At 35.0% G+C, this 22,424-nt stretch overlaps 1 protein-coding gene across 3 annotated transcripts; it reads left to right on the forward strand.

Annotated features, from left to right (window-relative positions):
• The first annotated feature begins 1,148 nt into the window (after positions 1-1,148).
• Positions 1,149-22,197, forward strand: LOC110671323 (protein TONNEAU 1a). 3 transcript variants are annotated; one of them, XM_058151646.1, is made up of 9 exons: positions 1,149-1,370; positions 2,136-2,268; positions 2,689-2,777; positions 2,891-3,013; positions 5,832-5,937; positions 8,983-9,200; positions 9,455-9,595; positions 10,209-10,481; positions 21,635-22,197. In XM_058151646.1, exons 1-9 carry the CDS (start codon positions 1,284-1,286, stop codon positions 21,776-21,778), a joined length of 1,314 nt encoding a protein of 437 aa, XP_058007629.1. In that variant the 5' UTR covers positions 1,149-1,283; the 3' UTR covers positions 21,779-22,197. The 3 variants fall into 3 exon arrangements, with proteins under 3 accessions (XP_058007629.1, XP_021689442.1, XP_021689441.1); XM_021833750.2 differs by lacking the exons at positions 8,983-9,200; positions 9,455-9,595; positions 10,209-10,481; positions 21,635-22,197 and adding exons at positions 6,101-6,123; positions 6,210-6,366; positions 7,196-7,507 and having other exon boundaries at positions 1,154-1,370; positions 5,832-5,959; XM_021833749.2 differs by lacking the exons at positions 8,983-9,200; positions 9,455-9,595; positions 10,209-10,481; positions 21,635-22,197 and adding exons at positions 6,101-6,123; positions 6,210-6,366; positions 7,230-7,507 and having other exon boundaries at positions 1,157-1,370; positions 5,832-5,959.
• The last annotated feature ends 227 nt before the right edge of the window (positions 22,198-22,424 follow it).

The raw sequence follows: 22,424 nt of genomic DNA on the forward strand, positions 1-22,424 counted from the left end.
TTTGGCTTTAGACATAGACCAGACTGAGTTTGCTGGACTCTCACATGCTAAGTAAACTTCTACATTCTTAAAAGATGGCTACACTTTTAGGGTCCATTTTATTTTATGATTACAGCAAAAATATGAATATCTGGACAAAATAAATGGTAGCCAAATTATAATGAAGGGAAAATTGTTATTTTAATTTTTGTATTTTAATAAAATTAATTATTTAATTTTTTATTTTAAAAAAATATATTATTTAATTTTTTTATTGTGAATTATTTAGCATTTACCATTATTTTTAAGTAAATTTTTTTTCTTAATTTAGCTATTTAATTTTTGTAATTTGAATAATATAACTATTTATTTTTATAATTTTAAATTCATCAAATATTTTATTTGAATAATATAATTATTCTTTTTTCCTTGACTAGCTTGGCTAATTTAAAAATTACTTTAAATTAATGACAAAGATTAAATAATTTACAGGCTAAAAATTAAATAGACTAAACATCATTTAAATGGTATATTTTTCAAAACAGAGAAATTAAATAATGAATTTTATTAAATATAGAGGCTAAATAACAATTTTATATAATGAATTATTTAAGAAAAAAATGTGGCCAATATGAATATTTGGATAATTTTGTTTTGATATACAATTTTTATCTAAATATATAAATTTTAAAAAGATAATTACATGTTTTTGAAAAAAAAAACATATTTATAAAAATTTTTATATATTACTCATAAATATTAAAAAAAATTTCAATAATAATATTTAAAATTGACTTTTTTACATAAATTTTTTAAGAAACTATTAAAATTTATAAATGCTTGAAAAATTCAATTTTAAATAATAAAAATTTAATTAATTAAATTTATTTATTTATATTAATAGGTGTTATATATATTTAATTATTTTTTTAATTAACTTATATATTTTAATTTATTTTAAAGAATTTGCTATCAACTTATGAATTAAATTTAATAACACTTATTTTATTAAATATTACTAGTAAAATTGATAAAATATGAATGAAAATTAATTTAATAAATTTAAATTATAAGAATTAATTAATTATTTATTTTTTGAAATTAAGAAAAAAAACTGAATAACAAATAATGGCAACGCTACACTCCGAATAATTAAAGCATTCATCTCTTACTGCCTCAGACATTTCTCTGTTTCATCATCTCTCTCTATAAACAAAATTAAAAAAAAAAAAAATCACAAAGCTGGTGAGCGAGCGAGAGAGAGAGAGAGAGAGAGAGAGAGAGAGAGAGAGAGGAACTCGAAAATGGACGATTACGCCAGAGAAATGATGGACCTCAAGACTCTTGTCACTCGAACCCTGGAGAAGAAGGGTGTCCTCGCTAAGATCCGGGTAAAATTTTCCTTCAAAATACAAATCAATCCTCCATTTTCTTTTTTACATCTGTGTTTGGTTACTGAGAAATTGGTATGATCCAATTAGAAAGTGAAATAACGAGATGAGGTACTGCGAATTCACCTCTCCTAAGCTAATTGGTTCAGGGAAGAGGACCACTTGAAGTTCTTCTTTTGTCATTTATCGCAAGTGAGATTACAATAGAGCTCCTTTTACTCGCATCTCGTGCCATCATTCTTTTTGTGTGTGTTTAATTAGTTTGGTTTTGATGTATTGTAGATATTGTTTTTGTTGTATTTGCGATTGTCATTGCAGCTTTTGTTTATTTTGGTTAGGACGAGTAGAGATGATTAATTTAGTGAAATTTAGTGACTTGTAGCTTGCAGCTAGGTTGTGTTCTGTCAAAGCTTTGTCTTCACTCATGTGAGGCTCAAAGTTTAAAATTCTTTGTGTGATTGTGCAGAGCCAAAGCTCATTTTTTTTTTTTTCCTGTTTTTAAAATTGTAGTTAATGTTGATTTGGACTTGAGGTTATTGTTAGGAGAGCATTTTAGGAAGCAATTTTCTGTTGCTTTTTTCTGAGGTGTGGTTATTGAGTGAAACAGAGAAAATGTAATCTGGCAATGTAAACTGCTATTGGTTGATGACTGTGTTGTGCTTTGTTTCTTCATTACTGTATAGTTTGTATTTCTTGTTACCACGACCTTTTTTTTTTTTTTGCATATTTCTCTTTTCATTTATTTGGTTTCTTTTTGGCTGCCAGGCTGAACTCAGGGCTAGCGTCTTTGAGGCAATTGAAGAGGAGGATAGGGTAGTCGAAAATGACGAGGGCTTACCTCCTGCGTTATTGGGGAGCTGCAATGAACGTGCAAAACAGCTTCATGCTTCTCCTTCAGGTTGCTCCTTGAATTTCAGCCTTTAAAATCTTTGATTCAAAATTTTGAGTGTGCTAAAACTTTTCATTTTCTACTATGGGAATTATTTTTAACTCAAGCCTTAATCCCAAACTATTTGGGATCAGCTATATGGATTTGTTTCCTCCATTCCATCTGGTTTAAAGTTTTATGTTTAGAAAGCTTTTGGGCCACTGAGACCTTTTTCTTTATTATGGGAATTTATAGAACTGTTACTATGTCATTTAAAGATTGATAGTTTATATTCTAATGTAAACATTTGTTTGTGTTCTTGTCTGCTATAACAAGAAATTCAGTCATTTTTTCATACATTGTTTTTTGATTTTTCTTTCCTAATGCAGTGAAGTTAGTCAAGTTACTAATTATCATACATCCTATTTTGGTTTTTCTTTCCAAATTCAGGGAGGTTGCTAACTGCGCTGATATGTGAATATTTGGAATGGGCACAACTAAATCATACGCTTAAAGTTTATCTTCCAGAGTGCAATTTGGTAATCAAGTAATTTTTCAATGTATTATTGCGAGAATTCTTATTACCATTTTAAATTTTCATTTTACTTCTTTTTTGTGAGTTTTAAATTGTTGCTCTTATTTTGCATTGCAGCAAAAGGATTTTTGGAAGTCTGAGTTGAAGGAATTTAGTGGCAAGAACGGATATGATCTTAACAGAAATGGTGATAGTGGTCCTTTACTTTTGGATGTTCTTGAAGGATTCTTGAAGTTTGAGGTTTGTTCATAAAGTTATCTTTTTGAATGTCAAACTTTTCAGGCTGAATTTGCTAGGGAAAGAGAAGTCTGTCAATATGTTATCTAGACCAATCGTGATGCAAACATGATGCATTTTGATTGCTGATTAATACTGAACAATGAACTATCTCATGTGATGAGGAATTATTATTAATTAATACTGAACAATGAACTATCTCATGTGATGAGGAATTATTATTAATTTTCTTTACAATTTATCAGTTTGTGGTAATCATCAATGCATGAAATTGTGGCTATTCTGTTAAGTTCTATTAAGATTTTTTGGTGGGACCTTTGAGGAATAGGGACCGTTTTAATGAATATACTGAATAACAAGGGTGAGTGCTCCTTTGCTCATTGTCTCATCTTACATGGTGTGAGCTGTGAGGATAAGTTTTCGCTGTCTGCAGACTTGTGACTGAAATGGGCTGCCAGGAGGTGCATGCATGTGGCCTCAGCATTTTTGACAGTGATGATCTTAATGCTGAGTTGTCATTCTAGTCTGGAGCAATTCTAATTCTCCCGAGCAACAATAAGGGAGGACAACATCCTCGCTTAAACCATCTAAATATTGTAAAGAGTCTTGTCTTGCAATAGGTTACCAAAAGCTGATTGTGTTTGATAAATAATACATGCATTTTTCTCTCTCACATCATGACTTGCTAAATTAGAAGCTAATCATTGATGAATGCTATTCATATATGCTTGCATGTCTATTTGTGGGGTTGCCAAATTACTGAGATTCATTTAGCTTTGGACAGTATCTTTGTTGATATTTGAGAACAGAAAATGTTGGGGGGTGGGGGTGGGTTGGTGGTAGGTGTTGGTGTGGGTTGGGGTGGAACAAGAGTGGCCATGCCAATTATGTCAAATCAGATATATAATTCCTATTCATTAAGAAAATTGCTGCAATAACTACAGTGAAAATTCTTGTAAGAAAGAGTGTATACTCTATTTGAGTTTATGTAAATTATTACGAGAACATTCTTGCATCACCAAATGCATCAAGCTACTGGAGTGACATTCATGGTTACAGAAACATTTAACTCAATTAAGTAACAGGAAATATACAAACAGTTATACACTGCCAAAACATGGGAGAGTGAGTGAGTGACTGGGAGGACCAATGACTAATAAGAATTTACATTTTGTTCGGGATAATGTAACTACAAAATTATCTTTGATACCTGAATAATTGTTTTTGACCCGACAAATGCTTCAATCTTTTTCCAGTCGCAATCAAAGAGTTGAGGAGCTTCAAGGAACTTCTTGTGTTCAGGCTTATTCCAGCTCTCTCTGGACTTGGTAATGGTGTAGGGTTTTCGGATCCTCTTAGTCAGATCCTCCAATGAAGACGTGTTGGTGGATGCTGTGACGAAGGGTCCCAGTCCTGGTAGGGCCATTCCATTCAGATCCAAGTAGAATCCATCTGATGGGTTAGGATTTTTTGAGACCATTTGAGATAATGAGATTTGAGGTTGTAGCCTTGGACAATATATACCATGCTTCATAATGCTTCTACAATGGTTGAAGGTGGGAGCAGGTCACCAGCAGAAAGAATGGTGTAACTGCCTAACTGGTAATATAAATACATTGGTGAATAACAGAGGGGATGTGAATTTTAATGCAGATAAATCTAGATGCTTGGGGTGTCAAATAAAATTAATTTTATGAGTTAAAAGCTTTATTTGGTTATAAAGAAAATGAGCTACAGGGCCAAGGATTAGTTGATTTTTTTTATGTCATTTCAAGAATCCATGACATCTAGTGTAAAAAGGACTTCTTTGAATGGTTTGGATGCTCTAACCAGAGAATGGGTGACTGAAGATGATATAAATAGAAGAAAAGGAAAGATTGAAAATTAAGGCCAAGGGTTTAGGATATAAATATGGGAATGAGTTGTTTTGGATATTTCCTATTAAGCTTATGCCCACAGAATGAGACTTGTTCGGTATGAAACAATATTTTTAATTTTGGCCGTGGGGGTCGCCTTTTTTTTTTGGGGTGTGGGGTGTGGTGGTGGGTGTGTGTGTGTTGGGGGGAGGTGGAGCTCATACAGGTGGCGATGGGCTTGGTGACTATATCATAACACAAGGTGTCAAGGTTTGTTTTGTAAGTCGACTGTGAGGTTATATGATACTGCTTTGTAGGGTCATCAGCAAGTGTGTCCACTGTCCATGTAGTGACCTTTTAATTTTTTACTGTAATGTTGTTTGGATGGTTGTGTTGGTTTTATTTATTTATTTTTTTTAATCAATCATTCATTCCTGGGGTTCTGATAGAGAGAAAGAGGGAAGATTCTTTTGAGATGCAGCATACTTGAGGTAGTTTGGGTGCATAGTTGGAGCAAAATTCAAGATTTTTTTTATTTTTTTCTGAGGATCAATTTTGTCATTGTAGCTTGGTTGGAACAAAATATAGGACAGTTGCTTCTTTATGGTACTTTACATCTGGAGCTATCAGATTCGGAAGAGTTTTACTTGCTCTGTTTTGTTTCTTTTCTATAACTTTTAGTAGGAAACTTTTCCTCTGGCCTGTAATTGTATCTCTTCTTATTGATATTCTTGTTTTGCCAAAGTAGGTTTGGATTGCATGTTTCCTTGAATTTTTTTTATTTAATTAAATAAAATATTTATTTCCTTTTAGTGGGTGTTTTTTCTTATAACAATGATGTCTGGAGCTTAACTCAAAAATTGATTAGTAGCCTTCCTTTGTTCATATATTTTTTTCCTTTTGTTATTTTTCTGAAGTTGTTCTAGATAAAAATGTTGCTCATTCTGTAGAATTTGTTGTGACAGAATTTATCCCAAGGAAGGGGTGGTGGAAGGAGAATATCAGAAGCTGAGTCCTTATCTAGTTTAGATTCAAGGAATGTCCGAAGACCCTTTTCATCATCTGTTGCTGGTGGTTTACCTCCATTAGGAAGGTGCTGGTCCTATAGTACTTTCAATTTTCCCTTCTTTTGTTTTTTCTTCTTCCCTGTTGCTTTTCTTTGTATATACACTTTGCCATTTCTCTTCCCTTGGGCCAGTAATTTTTATTTTCGTTTTATGGCATGTTTTTGCAGGCCAGCTTCTTCTCAGACATCTGGTGAGTCATTAGTCTATGTATCATTTTCCTACTATATCCTTGATTCTTGGTCCTGTTATCTGATTTCATATATCTATATGATCTAGATAGGAGAGCAGGATCCTCAATGAATGGTTACAGGAAAGATGAATACAGTTGGAGATATGACAGTGATGAGCTTCCAGAAGATGTGATACGAGCTTCAGCTGCGCTGGAAAACCTTCAGTTGGACAGGAAGGCTCACAATCTAACTACATCTTGGCGGTAAGTTTTCTCATCCCCACTGAAACTAAATTCTTCCCTCATGGGAAGTGCAAATTTTGGATGTGTTCTGATAATATGACCATCTGAAGCATAAGAAAATGGGCTTTTGTCAAGGAGATGTAAAATCTTGTAGTACCAGGGGAAAAGACTACTTTATATAGTGGAAGTTTTTACGCTTTATTTCCTGGTACGTAGTCGATAATATTGAAAGAATATCACTTGCAGCTTGTCTATGCCGTTTTATTCTGCTACCAAAATGGTGTATTTCAAAGCCTAGTATTCATCAACCACGGTTATCAGTTTTTCTTCCATTTTTCTTTCTTGTCTTTGTTTTGCCATCTTTACTTGCTGTATTCTACGTTTCCAACCTTGTTATACCAGGTTCTGGCCTGCTGTGCATAATAATTTGCATGGTGAAGATGTAATGCTTTTGGATTGTGGGAAGCTCTACTTTTTATATTCAACTGGTCCTCCCCCCTTCCTCACTATTCCTCTCCAGTTTTTACCCTCTCTCTAGTGTGTCATATAAAAAACCCCAAACCCACCACCCCCCTCCCCCTTCCTTCTTTTTTCTCTTCTCTCTCCTCCCTTTCCAGTTTTTTCCCCTCTCTCTGGTGTGTCATATAAATGGTTTTGCATAGCTAATATTGATTTTGGTTGTGAACTAGCAATCTTGTACAAAGAGATCCCTACTATTTCTAGGTCTTATAACGTTCTGGAATTTGATTTTTCATATTTGTACAAAAGTAGCTCCCTTTGAGTTTTGATTATCTGTTTGGGAAATAATTCATTCAAGTAACCTCATAGCTCATGTTTGTTGTGTGGTTAGCCTCCTAAGCCCTATGTATTGGATTATGTTGCAGGCCTGCTGGTGATGGAATGAGTGATGATGATGGCAGGGTTGACCATATTTAGCTGAATGGCATCCTTTGACACTGCATTTGTAGTCTCATGAGTATTTTTATTTCTGATCTATCAAATGTTCTATTATCAGGAAAATAGGGTAGTGATTTTGTGTAAGTATTTTTTTCCCCTCAAATTATATGTTGTGAGTTGATTTAGTGTTAATGTATGAGCTTCCTTGATTTCCCTTTTGGAATCCATTTTGATACTCTAATAAAATTTATTCTAATTTACTGGATGGAACTGTGAATAGTGATTTATTCAGGTTTTATTGTTAAAAAGCTCTTAAAATTTGGGATTTATTTATTTATTGAACCCTTCAATTAAAATTGTGTTTTGAAGGGAAAATGATCAGCCCTAGGTCTCGAGTGGTGTGCAAGCCCAAAAACTCTGAAGTGAAGTTTTAGCCGGAAAAAGCCTTTACAAAACAACATTTCCCCTCTTCCTTGCCGATCGATAGGCTGCATGAATTCTAGGGCCATGTGATAAGAGGGGCGCCACTGAGTGTTGTTACCTGGGGTGTCTTGATTCAATGGTGGCTGTTGGCTGCGTGAGGAATGGGTTAACTTTAGTTTCACCAACACTGTTAGGCCCATTGGGGGAATCAATGTCTCAAAATGTATGTTTGAGTAGACGGAGAGTCGAAAATCTTTTGTGTTTCTGTTGTCTGGCTAAAATGATCGGGGCCCATTTATTCACTCAAATTCGGGCCATTTTAAATGTTGACTTTGATCGGACAGCATTGACTTAAAAAACTAAAAATCCCTAATCCAAATTTTATTTATTTATTTATAATTTAAAAAGGGGTTTCAGAGCTCAGTTGAGCGTGGGTGACCTCCAAACCAAAGGAAGCATCGGAATCTTGCTTGCGTATTTGGACAAAATGTCAACCAAAATTCAGTGGAGGGAGCTCAAATTAGAGATGAAAATCATCTTATCTAAATTTAAATTTAATTAATATTATTAAAATTTAAATTTATCTTAAATTCATTTAAAATTTATTTTTAATTATTTTAATTCATTTTAAATTATTATTATGTAAAAAAAAATTTAAATTCATTTAATTTTATATATTTTAATTAATATTTTATATAAAAAATTATTTTAATTAATATTTTATATTTTAAAAATTTAATAACTTTATAAAATATTTAAATTTTATTTTATATAAAATAAAATATATAAAAATTTATAAATATTTATATAAATAAATTTAAATCATAAATATTTAATATATAAAACTTAAAATCAACTTAAATTTATTATAATTATTATTTTTCAATTTAAATATATTTTAAATTTAATTATATAATATCAAAATCCTTTCTGTTAGCGACCGTCAGATTCGGTACCCACGAGAACCTGATTTTTGACATCCCTAGCCCAAAGTACCATCTACTTAACTAACCTGCCGTGTTTTTGTCATTGTCCCAAAGAACAAGAAGAAGATAAAAAAAAACAAAAAACTTCACCTCGTGGCTTAATTTCCACTTGCAACTTCTATTATTAACAATTGACACGTGCTCTCCTGCTCCTTAGTCCCTACCGTACCTCCCTCTCTCCAAGGACAGATCTCTGAAGAAGCCTCCACATTCCCCCACTGCGATAATTCCTCCTCCTCCTCCATGGCGGTTTCTTTAAGGGCAAGCAGAAGGATACCGTTTTATTCTTTTCTATCTCGAGCTTTATCTTGTTCTTCGTTAAATTTTGAAGCTGACATCAAATCTACTCTCTTTTTCGTTCATAATAAGGCTCTGCCTCTTCGTCCGGAGCCCAAGGATAGGAATGTCCAGTGGGTTTTCCTCGGTTGCCCTGGCGTTGGTAAGGGTACTTATGCTTCTCGCCTCTCCAATCTTCTTGGTGTCCCTCACATCGCCACCGGTGATCTCGTCCGCGAGGAACTCAATTCCTCTGGTCCTCTTGCCTCTCAGGTACTCGCTTTAGGGTTTCAATTACGTTGCTTTTGGATTAGGTTCTAGAGAATTTAGTTGCCTTTTCATGGTTGGATATGGAAATTATAGCATTGATATGTTTAATATTCCTATTATGTGAAGATTGTTGTGTTTAAGAAAGAAGTAGCTTTCATTAGTTTTGAAATTATCTTCTTTGATGAAAAGCTCAAACTTTGACTTCGCCACGCCAATGCGTCATCTTTAATTTTGTTTGTTGTGGTTGTATCTTGCAGCTTAAGGAGATTGTGAACCAAGGGCAATTAGTTTCGGATGAAATTATTATAAATTTATTGTCCAAGCGCCTTGAAGCTGGAGAAGCCAAGGGCGAATCTGGTTTTATTCTGGATGGTTTCCCTCGAACTATCAGACAAGCGGTGAGCAATTCTTGTGCTCTGTTGTTGTTGAAATAGTCAAAACGTAATTTCTGAGCTGGGATGTTTTATCATGATAAGATTATTAAATTTTGTCAAACAAGGGTTCTTGAGACTGATAAAATTATATTTGATTGCAAGAAATTAGTTGTCAAGTAACTTTCAATAACTGTGTAATTAGGAACTGTTGTCTTATGAGTACTAAGTTTTGCATGAAGCTTCATATCCCAACTTTTATTATGTTAATCATGGAGTATTGAATTGGTGAGCTGGAGAACCGAAGTTCAATTTACCTGAGTTTGGTTCTGTATTAGTGATAATGTATTGGCTATTACTCACGTTGGAGGTTTGTCCACGACAAATAGAATAGATATTGTGTAGATTTGGTGCTTTCCTAGTTTGTGAGGAGTTGGAGAAATGCTTATGAGTGCAAGGAAAAGACTTACTGATACTGATACTTACCAAAAGAAAATAACCATGATTGATTATTATCATTTGCTGTTGCATACACTGGAAAAATATCTTAATTATCACGCTCTGATCCTTTCCTTTTTCTCTTTGGACTTTTATGTTTCCACCACTTTATTCTGATGTTTTTATTCTGGTTATACTCCAGGAAATATTGGAGGGAGTAACAGATATTGACTTGGTGGTCAACCTAAAGCTTCAAGAAGAAGCATTACTTGCAAAATGCCTTGGAAGAAGGATTTGTAGTGAGTGTGGAGGAAATTACAATGTTGCCAGCATTGACATCAAGGGTGAGAATGGGAAACCTGGAATGTATATGGCTCCACTGCTTCCTCCTCCTCATTGTGCATCAAAACTTATCCAGCGATCTGATGATACGGAAGTTGTTGTTAAGGAGCGACTTCGTATTTACAATGAAATGGTATTTCTTCTTCTGAGTTTAATTAACAGTTATGCAAAATCAAGTATGTGATTGCCAATATTTATAATAGATAGGATAAATATCGACCACTTATGATATATAAGTTCACTATGCTAGACGCTTAAGTACTCTAACCTATCATAGCACCATAAAGATGCATTAGACAGCATTAGTTACGAAAGAAGGGAGTAGAAACAACAACCCAGAAGTGAAGAAGGAAGATAAGTAAATTTTAGTTTCATATTAGTTATTGTTATTGAAAAGAGAAAAGAAAAAAAATTTCATTTTCCTACCCAAAAAAGAAGAAGAAGAGAGAAAATGAAGCAATGTTAAAAAGATTCATGGTGATTGCCCTTATCTTGAATTTTTTGGCTAATATAGGAGCATGAAAATTATTTTCATTCTCCATTTGCCCTTATCTTTGAACCAAAATGTTTAGTAAATTGGCAGCATTTGGTGAACCTCCGAAGATAACCTTACTGTTGTGTAAACCTATGAAGGAAACTTTTGATACTAAGATCAAGGCATACCGTTCATGGTTTTAAATGACGCCAATTATGTAAATACCGACTGATATTTTACAGGTTTCAGGGGTACTGTTACTGATATGCATATAACTATTGAGTATAAAATTTTGAGACTGATAAATGCTGTTACATAACTGTAACAGCTGTTACTGGCTGTTATTGACGATAAAGGAAGTTGCCATAAAGCAGAGAATCTGCTTTTTCTTTAGTTGTGTAGAGACAACTTCACATTCATATACATTTTTTTTTTTTTTTCTAGCTTCTCTGCAGACTGAAGTCTGCACTTCTACAAAGATTCTTCTCTCAAATTTCCCATCTCTACAAATCCTCAAATTTTCATCTTCATTTTTTGGGCTGAGAATTATCATATAAACTATAACAAGTGAAGGTTTATTTGAAGGAGAGCAATTAAGCTACTCTTATGGTGAATATACATCCTGATCAAAGGGCAAAGGTGTTGCATATGGAGACTGTTCTGTTGTTTTGGATAAATATGAATATGGCTATGATTATGGTACAAATATGATGTATGGAAGCTCATCAACTGAAGCTACTTCTATTAGTGATTATGAAGGTGGGCAATTTGAATAGACACACTCAAATCTATATCTATATGATCACCCTCCTATGTTTTCATATTTCTCCTCATCAAAGCGATCATTTTCGTAATCCATTCAAGATTCTACTGAAATGAGCCACACTCCATATGCCAATTTTAGTGATCCATCTGATATAGATTCTTTCTTTAGCTTTAATCCATCATATTATCAATATCATGAACACACTGAGGTTTAAAGCTCGCAAAATTAAAGTCAATATGTTCAAGATCCTCTTAGACACTATTTTTGGTAGTAATGAGGTTAGTTTTAATGATGTTTAAGAATGATGAATTTAATGTTTTTATTTGATTTTTTTTATTATTATTATTTAGTTATGTATCTTATTTTTAATTATATTTTTCAATATCTATTCATTTCATAAACTTTGAGATTTCTCAAAAAAATTTGTATAGCAATAGGCCAGTACTGTTACATCATGGCTATTATGGGCCTGTTTCTGTTACTCGTGACAACTATTAATTCCATGATGCCCTTGCACTATTACTGCCATGTGCTAGTAATTAAATGTAACAATATCCATTTAAAAACTTGGATCACTTGACAAGTTGCACAGCAGAGCATACCTCGCATTATTACTGTTTGATTCTTACTCATCCATAAGCACCTTGCTTGCAATTGCACAGAATACTCTAGATTGTGTAGAATTCTGCATCTCTCTTCTTTAAAGAATGCTCATACTTCTATTGGCATGCTGCTTGCACACCCACTCAAAAGCACCTGGTAGCTCATCTTTGGAATTTTTTTCTGTCCACATCATTTCTTTTCCTTCTATTTCCATCATAATCCTGTATTAGCCACAAACTAGTTTTAACCTTTGTGTTCCCTTTTTCAATCTTCTGCACTGCACTTCTTTAGTTCTTTTACGTTCATTCTATCAATCCAGTCATAGCCTCAAAGTAGGTTAACCTTTGTTTTTCTTTCTTTAAATAACACCACGAAGAGGTTTTTTTTTGTGCAAACTTTTTGAATTATCAGGTGTCTTCGATTAAATAATAGCTTCTCTCTCTCTCTCTCTCTCTCTCTCTCTCTCTCTCTCTCACACACACACACACACACACACACACACACGCTATGATTGCACCTGCTTGTTCTTCCGCTAAATATAATTTTTCTAACTGAAACATATGTTAAAAAGCACCAAGTACATGCTTGGCTAGCATTGGTGAGGCATTATTATGCTCCCTTGTGCCTAGATTTAGGAGCTGTAGTTGGCAATTGCCATATCCAAAGTGAGTACTTATCATTCACTACATATTATGGTTTACAATCTGTTATGGAAAGTCAATCACTATATTATTTTTCTGTATATTCTGTATTCTGTATTGCTATTTAGGATTTCTTATTTAGGATTTCTTCCTAATTAGTAGAACATAATTACAGAAATCAATTGTATATATATACCCATGTACAGATTAATTGAAATTAAGGGAGAATCATCTCTTTCTACATGGTATCAGAGCAGGTCATCTATCTAGAGTGACTATTTGTTCTCACCACCCAGCTCAAGAGAGACCTTGGCCGCCGACCGGCCGTTTCGACTCCGATCAACATCGCCGGCGTCGCCTCAACCCCCTCATTCCACCACTGTGTGCTGTTGCCTGATCTAGTACACCATTAAGAACGTCTGAGGTTTGGCTCTCAGATCCTATTTCGGTATTTGCTTGATTTGTGATTTTGGGTTATTTTGCTGCTGTAAGCACTTTGGATTACCATTTCGGTTAGTTTTCTTTGTCTTAACAAATGGCAGACAATAAGAATGATATTTCTGATGTGATTCCAGTGATAACTAAAATCACTGAACACAAACTTAATGGTTCGAATTACCTGGAGTGGAGTAAGACTGTTAGGGTCTATTTGCGTAGCATTGATAAGGATGATCACTTTACTAAAGATCCACCTACGGATGAAATACGACAAACTTGGCTAAGGGAGGATGCTCGGTTGTTTTTGCAGCTTCGGAACTCGATTCATAGTAAGGTAATTAGTTTAATTAATCACTGTGAATTTGTTAAGGAATTGATAGATTACTTAGATTTTTTATATTCTGGTAAAGAAAATATCTCCCGTATTTATGATGTTTGTAAGGCATTCTACCGTACTGAGAAAGAGGACAAGTCTCTCACGGCTTATTTTATGGATTTTAAACGGGTATATGAGGAACTTAATGTATTGTTGCCTTTTAGTCCTGATGTGAAAGTTCAGCAGGCCCAACGGGAGCAACTAGCTGTTATGAGTTTTCTTATAGGCCTTCCTTCAGAGTATGAGACTGCTAAATCTCAGATTCTCTCCAGTTCTGAGATTTCTTTTTTGCATGAAATGTTCACACGGGTCCTTCGTACAGAGAGTACCCAATCTTCACAGCCTGCCAGTAGTGCTCTTATTAGTCGTAATTCAAATGGACAACAGGGTAATAGAAGAGGAAGTAGAGGAGGAATTACAGGCAACAGAAGTAATCAGCGTAATGGAGAGGCTAGTTCTAATCAGGACTCAAGAGGAGTCATTTGTTACTATTGCCATGAGCCTGGCCATACAAAATATAATTGTCCGCAACTTCAGAGAAAAAATCAGCGATCACAGATGGCAAATATGACAGCTGAGGATTCTACAGTATCTTCCTCTGAGAAAACTATTTTGGTATCTGCAGAGGATTTTGCACAGTTTTTCCAGTATCAGGCATCTCTAAAGCCTACCAGTTCCCTTGTCACTGCGATCGCTGAGTCAAGTAAATCTACTACATGCCTTGTGTCTTCCTCATCCAAATGGGTTATTGATTCTGGTGCGACAGATCACATAACAAGTAATTCTAGTCTTCTATCTGCTTTTCAGTCTAATCTCAATTCCTCTACTGTTACTTTAGCTGATAGTTCTACTTCTTGTGTCATGGGTTCTGGAACTGCGAACCCGACTTCGTCAATTTCTTTGTCATCTGTTTTGTGTCTACCAAAATTCTCTTTTAATCTACTTTCTATTAGTAAACTTACTCATACCTTAAATTTTTCTGTTACCTTTTTGCCTTACTAGTGTTTGTTTCAGGATCTTACGATGAAGCAGATTATTGGTAGAGGACGTGAGTTAGGTGGTCTCTACATTCTGAAAAATCATGCACCGCGGTTGCTTGTTTGCTCCAGTACCTTAACACCTCTTGAAGCTCATAGATTGGGCCATCCTTCTTTGTCTACCATGAAGAAGCTGTGTCCTCAGTTTCAGTCTTTACCAGTACTAGAATGTGAGTCGTGTCAGTTTGCAAAACATCATCATATGCCTTCTGTGTCTATAGTCAATAAACGGGCTTCATCCCTTTTTAAGTTAGTTCATTCTGATGTTTAGGGTCCTTGTTCTGTTACTTCTAAAACTGGATTTCGTTATTTTGTTACTTTTGTTGATGATTACTCTCATGTTACCTAGTTATATTTAAGGAAGAATCGTTCTGAGTAGTTTTCTATCTTTTGTGCCTTTTGTAATGAAATCAAAATTTAATTTAATAGTTCTGTGCGCATATTAACCAGGAAGACAAATAGAGCTCTATGCAAGGATTGCAAGGTCATTCCAGGAGAGGCTTTAACAAGTCAACATAGGTTGGTGGTCTTGGATGTCAAGTTTAGGAACAATTCAAGTAAGGTCAGAAGAAATAGTGTAGCTCGAACAAAGTGGTGGGAGTTCAAAGGAGTAAAGCAAGTGAAGTTCAAAAATGAGCTTCTTGAGTCTGAAGTATGGAAGCTAGATATGGAGGCCAATGATATGTGGATACAGATGGCATCAAAGATTAGAGAAGTAGCTAGAAAAGTACTTGGGGAGTCTAAAGGACATGGACCACCCTCAAAAGAGAGATGGTGGTGGAATGAGGAAGTACAAAAGGCAGTGAAGAGAAAAAGGGAATGGTATAAGAAATTACCTAAATGTGATAATAATGAGGCATATGAATAGTACAAGTTAGCAAAGAAAGAGGCAAAAAAGGCAATTAGCCAAGCAAGAGCACAGGCCTTTGAAAAATTATATGAGAAACTTGGAACTAAAGAAGGGGAGAAAGATATTTATAGATTAGCAAGGAGTAGAGAAAGGAAATGTCAAGATCTCAATCAAGTTAGGTGCATTAAGGATAAAGAAGGAAAAATGTTGGTGAAAGATGAGGACATTAAAGAAAGATGGAGAAATTATTTTAATGATCTCTTTAATAATAGTCAAAATGGAAATAGCGTGAATATAAATTATAGAACAATAGAAAAGAATGTAAATTATACTAGAAGGATTAGATCTTTAGAAGTAAAGGAAGCACTTAAGAGAATGAAAGTAGGTAAAGCCTGTGGACCCGATGAAATACCAATTGAAGTGTGGAAGTATTTGGGAGATATGGGAGTGGCATGGTTAACTAAATTATTTAATAAGATTCTAAACTCAAAGAAAATGCCTGATGAATGGAGGAAGAGTATTTTAGTACCTATTTTTAAAAATAAGGGAGACATACAGAGTTGCTCAAACTATAGGGGAATTAAACTCATGAGCCATACTATGAAGTTGTGGGAGAGAGTTGTGGAGCATCGACTACGTCATGATACTTCTATCTCTCTCAATCAATTTGGTTTCATGCCCAGTCGTTCAACTATGGAAGCGATCTTTCTCATTAGAAGCTTGATGGAGAAATATAGAGATGGGAAGAAAGATCTACACATGGTTTTTATTGATTTGGAGAAGGCTTATGATAGTGTTCCAAGAGAGGTCTTATGGAATGCGTTAGAACAAAAGAGGGTATCTATTAGGTACATACAAGTATTGAAAGATATGTATGAAGGAGCAACTACTATTGTGCACACGATGGGAGGGGATACAAGAGATTTTCTGATCTCAATTGGATTACACCAAGGATCAGCCATAAGCCCTTACCTTTTTACATTAGTTTTAGATGAATTGGCGAAACATATACAAGAGAATATTCCTTGGTGCATGATGTTTGCGGATGATATTGTTCGATAGATGAGACACGAGAAGGAGTCAATAGGAAGCTAGAACTTTGGAGAAGTACTCTAGAGTCAAAGGGTTTTAAGTTAAGTAGAACGAAGGCAGAATACACGCATTGCAAGTTCGGTGAAGGCCAAAGCGGTGATAGGGAAGGAGTTAGTTTGAATGGAGTGGCACTGTCCCAAAGTAATCACTTTAAATATCTAGGCTCATCCTTCAAGTAGATGGGGATGTGAGGAGGATGTTAGTCATAGGATTAAAGTCGGATGGTTGAAGTGGAGACGTGCCACGGGAGTTTTATGTGATCGTAAGATTCCCAATAAATTAAAAGGAAAATTTTACCGTCTGACCATACGACCGCTATGCTATATGGTAGTGAGTGTTGGGCCTTGAAAGAGTCGTATGCATCTAAGATAAGAGTTGCGAGATGAGAATGTTAAGGTGGATGAGTGGTCATACTAGACTAGATAAAGTCCGTAATGAAAGTATTAGAGAAAAGGTAGGAGTGGTGCCAATTGAAGATAAGTTGAGAGAAGGGAGATTGAGGTGGTTTGGTCATGTGAAGCGTAGACATACGGAGGCTCCAGTTAGACAAGTAGAACACATTAGGCTAGAGGATAGAAAGAAAAAAAGGGGTAGACTTAAATTGACTTGGAGGAGAGTAGTACAGCATGACTTAGAAGCATTACACATTTCTGAGGATTTAACCCAAAATCGTTCAGAGTGGAAAAAGCGAATCCATATAGCCGACCCCAAATTTTTGGGATAAAGGCTTAGTTGAGTTGAGTTGAGTTGAGTTGAGTTGAGTTCTGTGCGCATATTAAGAAGTGACAATGTCAAAGAATATTTTTCAGCACAATTTTAGTCTTATATGACACAAAATGACATTCTTCATCAGTCTTCCTGTGTGGATACCCCATCCCAAAATGGCGTGGCTGAAAGAAAAAATCGGTATCTTCTTGAGGTAACTCGTGCTCTTCTTTTTCAGATGAAAGTTCCTAAATACTTTTGAGCGGATGCAGTTTCTACAGCATATTTTTTGATCAATCGTATACTCTCTTTTATCCTTAATGGGGATATTCCTTATATTGCTTTGTTTCCTACAAAATCTTTGTTCCCTGTTGAACTCCGTATTTTTGGTTGTACCTGTTTTGTGCGTGATGTTCGCCCACAGGTTACTAAATTGGATCCAAAGTCTCTCAAATGTGTCTTCCTTGGGTACTCCTGACTGCAAAAAGGTTACCGCTGTTTCTCTCCTACTCTTAATTGTTATCTTGTTTCTGCAGATGTCACATTTTTTGAGTCCACTCCATTTTTTTTTCAATCATCTGTGTATGAGAGTCAGGGGGAAGAGGATGATCTCTTAATATATACTGTCCAACCAATGTCTAGTCCTCTCCCACAGCCTGTTCCTTCTGTCTCTAGACCTACTCGACCTCCCGTTGTTCATGTTTATTCCAGGAGATTGGAGATTCCTGACTCAGATCCTCCACCAGCTACTTCGTTGGGAGATCCTGTACCTCATACTGATCATGATTCTGATCTAGACTTACCCATTGCTCTTCATAAAGGTAAATGTTCATATACTTACCCTATCTCTTTTTTTGTTTCTTATATCAATTGTTTTCTTGTTCTCTGTGTTTTGTTACTTCTTTAAACTCTGTTCCTATCCCTAATACTGTTGGTGAGGCACTGTCTCATCCTGACTGGTGTGCTGCTATGAAAGAGGAAATGGAGGCTTTAGATGCTAATGGTGCATGGGAACTGTTGCCTTTGCCCACTGGTAAGAAAGCTATTGGTTGCAAATGGGTATTTACAGTAATGGTAAATCCTGATGGTTCTGTGGCTAGGTTAAAAGCACGCCTTGTAGCAAAAGGATATGCTCAGACATATGGGGTTGATTACTCTGACACTTTTTCTCCTGTAGCTAAACTTACTTCTGTTCGCTTGTTTATCTCTTTAGCAGCTACATATGATTGGTCCCTGCACCAATTGGATATCAAAAATTCTTTCCTTCATGATGATCTTCAGGAGGAGGTGTATATGGAGCAACCACCTAAGTTTGTAGCTCAAGGGGAGTTGGGTAAAGTTTGTAGGCTTCGAAAGTCTCTTTACGGCTTGAAACAAAGTCCTAGGGCTTGGTTTGGGAGATTCAGTGAAGCATTACAAGAATTTGGTATGCAAAACAGTAAGTGTGATCACTCAGTATTTTATAGGCAATCTGAGGCTGGTCTAATTCTCCTGGTAGTCTATATGGATGACATTGTTATCATTGGGAGTGACTCTGCAGGTATTTCATCTCTTAAAACCTTCCTCCAAACCCAGTTTCAGACCAAAGACTTGGGATTGTTAAAGTATTTCTTGGGTATTGAAGTTATGAGAAGTAAGAAGGGTATTTTCTTGTCTCAAATAAAATATGTCCTCGATTTATTGACAGAGATAGGAAAATTAGGTGCTAAGCCTTGTAGTACACCAATGACTCCAAATTTACAACTGTTAGCAGGGGATAGTGAGTTGTTTGAAGATCCAGAGAGATACAGGAGATTGGTAAGAAAATTGAATTACCTTACAGTCACTCGTCCTGACATTGCTTATGCCGTTAGTGTGGTAAGTCAATTTATGTCTTCCCCAACTTTTGCTCATTGGGAAGCCTTGGGACAAATCTTGTGTTATCTGAACGGCGCTCCAGGAAGAGGTTTGTTATATGGTAATCATGGGCATTTGAATGTTGAATGTTTTTCAGATACCGACTAGGCTGGATTTAAGGTTGACAGGAGGTCAACTACTGGATATTGCGTTTTTATTGGAGGAAATTTGCTGTCTTAGAGAAGCAAGATACAGAGTATAGTTTTTCGATCTAGTGCTGAATCCGAATGCAGAGCCATGGCACAATCAGTATGTGAGGTAATGTGGATACTTCAATTACTAGATGAGACAGGTTTTAAGACCTCACTGCCTGCGAAATTGTGGTGTGATAATCAAGCTGCTCTCCATATTGCTTCTAATCCGGTGTTTCATGAGCGGACCAAACATATTGAGATTGATTGTCACTTTGTTCATGAAAAGATTCAACAACAGATCATCTCAACAAGACACATCAAAACTGGAGAGCAGTTAGGAGATATTTTCACAAAAGCTCTGAATGGAGCTAGATTGACTACATTTGTAACAAGTTGGGTATGATTAACATCTATACTCCAACTTGAGGGGAATGTTATGGAAAGTCAATCACTATATTATTTTTCTGTATTCTGTATTCCTATTTAGGATTTCTTCCTAATTAGTAGAACACAATTATAAAAATCAATTGTATATATATATATACTCATGTACAGATTAATTGAAATTAAGGGAGAATCATCTCTTTCTACACAATCAATAATTGCTCTGTTCTACTTTTTATTGTAAATTGCTGACTTAGCAAATGGTTATGGATTTAGCATTTATTTGCTAGAGATGACAATTGTAACTCACGCTGTTGGGTTTTATTTGCTCTGCCTTGGACTCTAGAAGGAAATCCTGTCCTGCCAAAGGTGGGGGGCGGGATGGTTAGGCCACCCTACTCATTTTTCCTTTCTTAATATAATTTTGACATAAATATGTGAGAATTTATTTATCCTTGGAGATATATCAATCATTATGCTAATATTTCTTTACATAGCATATAACATTTAATGATGATGCATATATAAAAATACAAATTTTAAAGTATTTGTATTTTTAAATTTATAAAAAAAAATTAGATTGTTTGCCACTGCCCTTTACATTTTTCCCTCACCCCATTGCCGTTTCTATGTGTCTCTGAGATGCTTACATGGTGTTGTTGGGAATATCCAATTCAAATAAGTTGGTTATGACTTGTTATAATTTATTTATAGACACGGTTTTAAATCACGGTCGTAACCACATTCACTATCATGGTTACAGGCTTGCAATGGCTGTAATGTAATGGTAATGGTTTGGCGTTACGCAAATTTTTTTGAAAAATTTGCAAAATTCAGGAAATGAGTGGGTATTGATAGATAGAAGTAAAATTAAGATAGACAACTATATAATAAGCTTAAATACATCAAATTTGATGTTATTTTGTTATTAATAATGTATTTTAGTAAAATTAATTTTGAAAAAATAGCTCAAATTAAAAGAAAAATACATAAACCTATGGATCAGGCAAACTAATGCTTCATGCTATAAATTTAACAACAAATCTAACATCAAACCTAATTTTCTTCAACAAATATGCCACAAAAAAAAGCAAAAAATACTAGCATTTTGCAAGTAGCTGTGGAGAATATAAATATTTATGATAACCTTAGCTTTAACAAGAAGAAGGGAGAGTTTTGTTGTAGAAAGAAGGAGAAATTTTGGTGAAATCTGGAGAAAAAATGTGATAGGAACCATTATTGGAAAGCTGTAATACGTAGAGAATGAAAACAGATGAAGAAAGCCTGCCTGCTGTCCATTTTAAGTTGCTGCATTATTGGGGGATAATGGCCGTTACTGTCACGTGATAGTGGTAACGGCTGTTACCCATGCAAACAAGGATATGCCTCTAAATAATGACCTAACAGGTAATGGGGCCTCTAAAAACTTATAAATAACGGCCATTATGTATATTTAAAACCATGTTTGCATGTATCTGGGTTAATATTTGAATGCTAGAATAGTCATCCGAATGCATGTCACGTTTTATTTGGGGTTTCTCAATGCTTCAGTTTGCTGGTAATCTATAACTTATCTCATTAGTTTGAGATTCACATTTTCACTCCTTCCTTCCTGACTTCTTACAATTTTTTCATTTAAGTGGCAATTTATAGATGTACTTATCTGAATTGCTTCCTTGGTTATATTGTTGGCAAGTACATCTTGACTGACAATTAGCCTTTCTGACCCTGAAACAAGCAGCATACCATTGGACCACAAGGCAAATTGTGTTTCTGACTGTGTCTTTGTCATGAAATGAATACTTTTACCATTTTGGCAATAAGAGAAGTAATCTTCATTTTTGGTTCATTTGGTGACCTGTTCTTTGCAAAATATTCTGTTGTTGCAGAGCCGACCTGTTGAAGAGTTCTATCACCAACGTGGGAAATTGTTGGAGTTCAATCTTCCTGGAGGAATCCCAGAATCTTGGCCAAAGCTGCTTGAAGCTCTGAATCTTGAAGACTATGAAGTTAAACAATCTGCGGCTGCATGAGTTCCAATAGCTCTATAGCATTTTTGCAAGTTAAGTTAGGTCATTCTTTGAATGAGGGATGCAATATTATTTAAAATGAAGGGAAAACAGGTCTGCACAATAAACAAAGTCTAAAATCATTTGGAAGATGTGATATTGTTTGGAGAGCAGGGACACACTGTGCACGTTTGGTGATATTATTTGGTTGATGGATCGTTTAGTCCAAGGTTATTATGTTGTGTCAAACAATCAGTGCCCTCCGATTTTACCATTGACAATATTATTTGGTGACAGTTGATTTAGTTCATGATAATTATATTGTGGCCAACTGTCATTGCCACTCAATTTTGCTGTATTATTTGGTTATGAATATCTGTTTCAGGGTTCTTTGGACTTGGAAGTTCCAAACTAGTGAAACAAGAAAATAAATGTTGCATCAAGTTTTTTTTTTTCCCCTTGGATATGAACACATTTAGTCTAGCTTAGCCAGTTTGATGGTTCTTTTCCTTGCTTCAATCCAAAATAGATCATCCCAAATTATGTAAACACATTCTCAATATTTCTATCTTTCATTTATTTTCAAGTTTTTGGGAAAAAAAATTTAAATATCCTTTAGTAATTACAACACAACGTGTCGATTTTGTGAAACGCTTGTGTCACAACTGTA

This window comes from Hevea brasiliensis, chromosome 8 (assembly GCF_030052815.1).
Source record: "Hevea brasiliensis isolate MT/VB/25A 57/8 chromosome 8, ASM3005281v1, whole genome shotgun sequence".
NCBI classification, from domain to species: domain Eukaryota; kingdom Viridiplantae; phylum Streptophyta; class Magnoliopsida; order Malpighiales; family Euphorbiaceae; genus Hevea; species Hevea brasiliensis.